General features: G+C 50.2%; 1 protein-coding gene across 1 annotated transcript in view; it reads left to right on the forward strand.

Moving 5' to 3' along the window:
- Positions 1 to 2,554, forward strand: part of ITK (IL2 inducible T-cell kinase) — a 50,644-nt gene that overhangs the window by 39,473 nt on the left and 8,617 nt on the right. The window contains exons 11-13 of the mRNA XM_015565663.1: positions 335 to 456; positions 829 to 1,000; positions 1,382 to 1,598. Of these exons, the coding sequence (XP_015421149.1) occupies positions 335 to 456; positions 829 to 1,000; positions 1,382 to 1,598 (511 nt within the window). The remainder of the gene's footprint in view (positions 1 to 334; positions 457 to 828; positions 1,001 to 1,381; positions 1,599 to 2,554) is intronic.

The raw sequence follows: 2,554 nt of genomic DNA on the forward strand, positions 1-2,554 counted from the left end.
GGGGAGGGTACGGGGGAGGGGGCTCCCACAGACACTTGGAGAAAAGTGACAAACGACGAGCCTGGTTTCTTCATGTCAGACACGCTGACCTTAAATGATAAGTAAATAGACAAATAGGAAAGGGTGCCAAACACTGGATTATATTACATATTTTCCATTAGCCAATTCTGCTGCTGGGATCCTGGGATTTCGCCACCTGCCCACCTGTGTTTCTGATTCTTCTCAGAGAGGGTGGAATGTCAATTACTGGGCTTTGGGATCTGTTTTCCAGAATAAAAGTAGCGTTTGCACTGCGTTATATTTCTTCCTGGTGATTTAACTGGGATGGTTGTTGGTACAGCAAAGCTCTAACCACAGCCTTTGGCTTTTTAATCAACCCAGGCCTGGTCACGCGCCTTCGCTACCCTGTTTGTTCCTGGAGGCAGAAAGCCCCCATCACAGCTGGGCTGAGATATGGTAAGCAGTGCATTTAGAAATGTTATACTTTTGCCTAAAACTCATGTCCCTAAAGGTTTGGGGGCAAATCTGAATGGGCGTTCCATGAACCTCAGTCTTCCCCAGACTTAGAATGGCCATTAGAACAGGTACACCTGGAGATGTGTGTACAAATAAAGCATGTATGTGTGTGAGTAAGAGAGTTTTATATATGAGACCATTTATCTTGGCCAAATCAATGTCCATTGGTTTTAGCTGAGCGTTCATCGATTAAGTGCTTATTGAACCCCTACTTTGTACAGAGCACTCTACTAAAAGCTATTAGCAACGTATTAGCAAACAATGCCTGAGTACCGCTGGCCAACCCTGGAAAACCCTCTCTGTCGCCTCCAGGGAAATGGGTGATCCATCCCTCGGAGCTCACTTTCGTGCAGGAGATCGGCAGCGGGCAGTTCGGACTGGTGCATCTTGGCTACTGGCTCAACAAGGACAAGGTGGCCATCAAAACCATTCAGGAAGGAGCTATGTCTGAAGAGGACTTCCTAGAGGAGGCTGAAGTCATGATGTGAGTGGTCCGGACCAGGGCAGACAGAGGTGCCGTGGGGCGGGTGTTCTCGGCTGTGTTCTTTAAATAGCACTCTGATGCCGTGCTGTGCCAGCTCCCTGCTCAAATCCAGCGATGGCTTTCTATGGCACGGAGAATAAAATCACACTCTCACCCTGGTCCCCAGGCCTGGCATGGCCTGGCCCTGCCAGCTGGTGAATCTCACCTCCTACCCATCTCTCCTCCGGTTCACAACATGCCAGCCCCACAGGCCTCCGCTCATCCTCAGACACAGTTGCCATCCTTCAGGGCTAGGCTCGAGTTACACGCCTTTGTGTTTTGCGGGTAGTTTTTTCAGGAAACTAAATGTGGACCATCTCACCCCTTGCCTTTTTCCTCCAGGAAACTCTCTCACCCCAAACTGGTCCAGCTGTACGGGGTGTGCCTGGAGCAGGCCCCCATCTGCCTCGTGTTCGAGTTCATGGAGCATGGCTGCCTGTCGGATTACCTGCGCAGCCAGCGGGGGCTCTTGGCTGCAGAGACCCTGCTGGGCATGTGCCTGGACGTGTGTGAGGGCATGGCCTACCTGGAAGAGGCGTGTGTCATCCACAGAGACCTGGTAAGACGGTGCAGGGCATCCACCTTCAGGTCCAGGAGGAAGGGCCCCTCAAATGCAGAGCTACTGGGATGCATTAATCAATATCAAGTCACATACCCACTCCCCTCCCATCTCCTCCCTTCCCAACCTTACTTCCTCTACCCACTTCGGGATGTCCCAGTGGGAAAGCCTTTCATGAGGACTTCGAGTGGGGCTCTAATCGCAGTCCCACCTCTAACTTTAACCCTCTGAGATTCAGTTTACATCCTTCCAAAATGCAACAAACAGCCTCTTTTTCTTCGCCTCTCTGTGTCCTCCTGGTAAAACAAGGAAAGTGGACAAGTCGTTTTTCTTCAAGTGTTACCCCAGGATCTATGAGAATCCCACCTAGAACTGTCCTTGGAACCTCTGGGGGTTGGGGCTCGGAATCCTTATTTTAACACGCTCCGCCATGGGATTGTAGGCACATTAACATTTGTTAACTCTGCTGCACACATCAAACTGGTGCGAAGGGCCCAGCATGCTTACCTAGCATATGCTGATAACGAGGTAAGCCCTTAAGAGCAGGGAAGGCCACGCATGGCACATATGAGGCCACTCCCATTTTGGTTGCTGTGGGAGAACCATCACTGCACTGACCTAAACTGGTCCAGGTGGCAGATCCAGTCCTTCAAACAGCACCCAGGGCCAACCTGTCCAGACGGACACAGGTTGACATATACCTGTCGTCTTTGTGAGCGAGGAAAAAACACACAAAAGCTAGTAGGAACCTGATACCGGTTGGCATTTTTGTGTCAAAGCATTGCTTCTTAATTATTGCATTTCTGTTTCATTTGTTTAAGTGAGAGCAACCCCTGCATAAAGCACTATCACATCAAAGAAACAAATGACAACCCCAAGCGATACTATGTGGCTGAAAAGTATGTATTCGATTCCATCCCTCTGCTCATCAACTACCACCAGCACAACGGAGGAGG

This window comes from Myotis davidii, unplaced genomic scaffold, assembly GCF_000327345.1.
Source record: "Myotis davidii unplaced genomic scaffold, ASM32734v1 scaffold18, whole genome shotgun sequence".
NCBI classification, from domain to species: Eukaryota; Metazoa; Chordata; class Mammalia; order Chiroptera; family Vespertilionidae; genus Myotis; species Myotis davidii.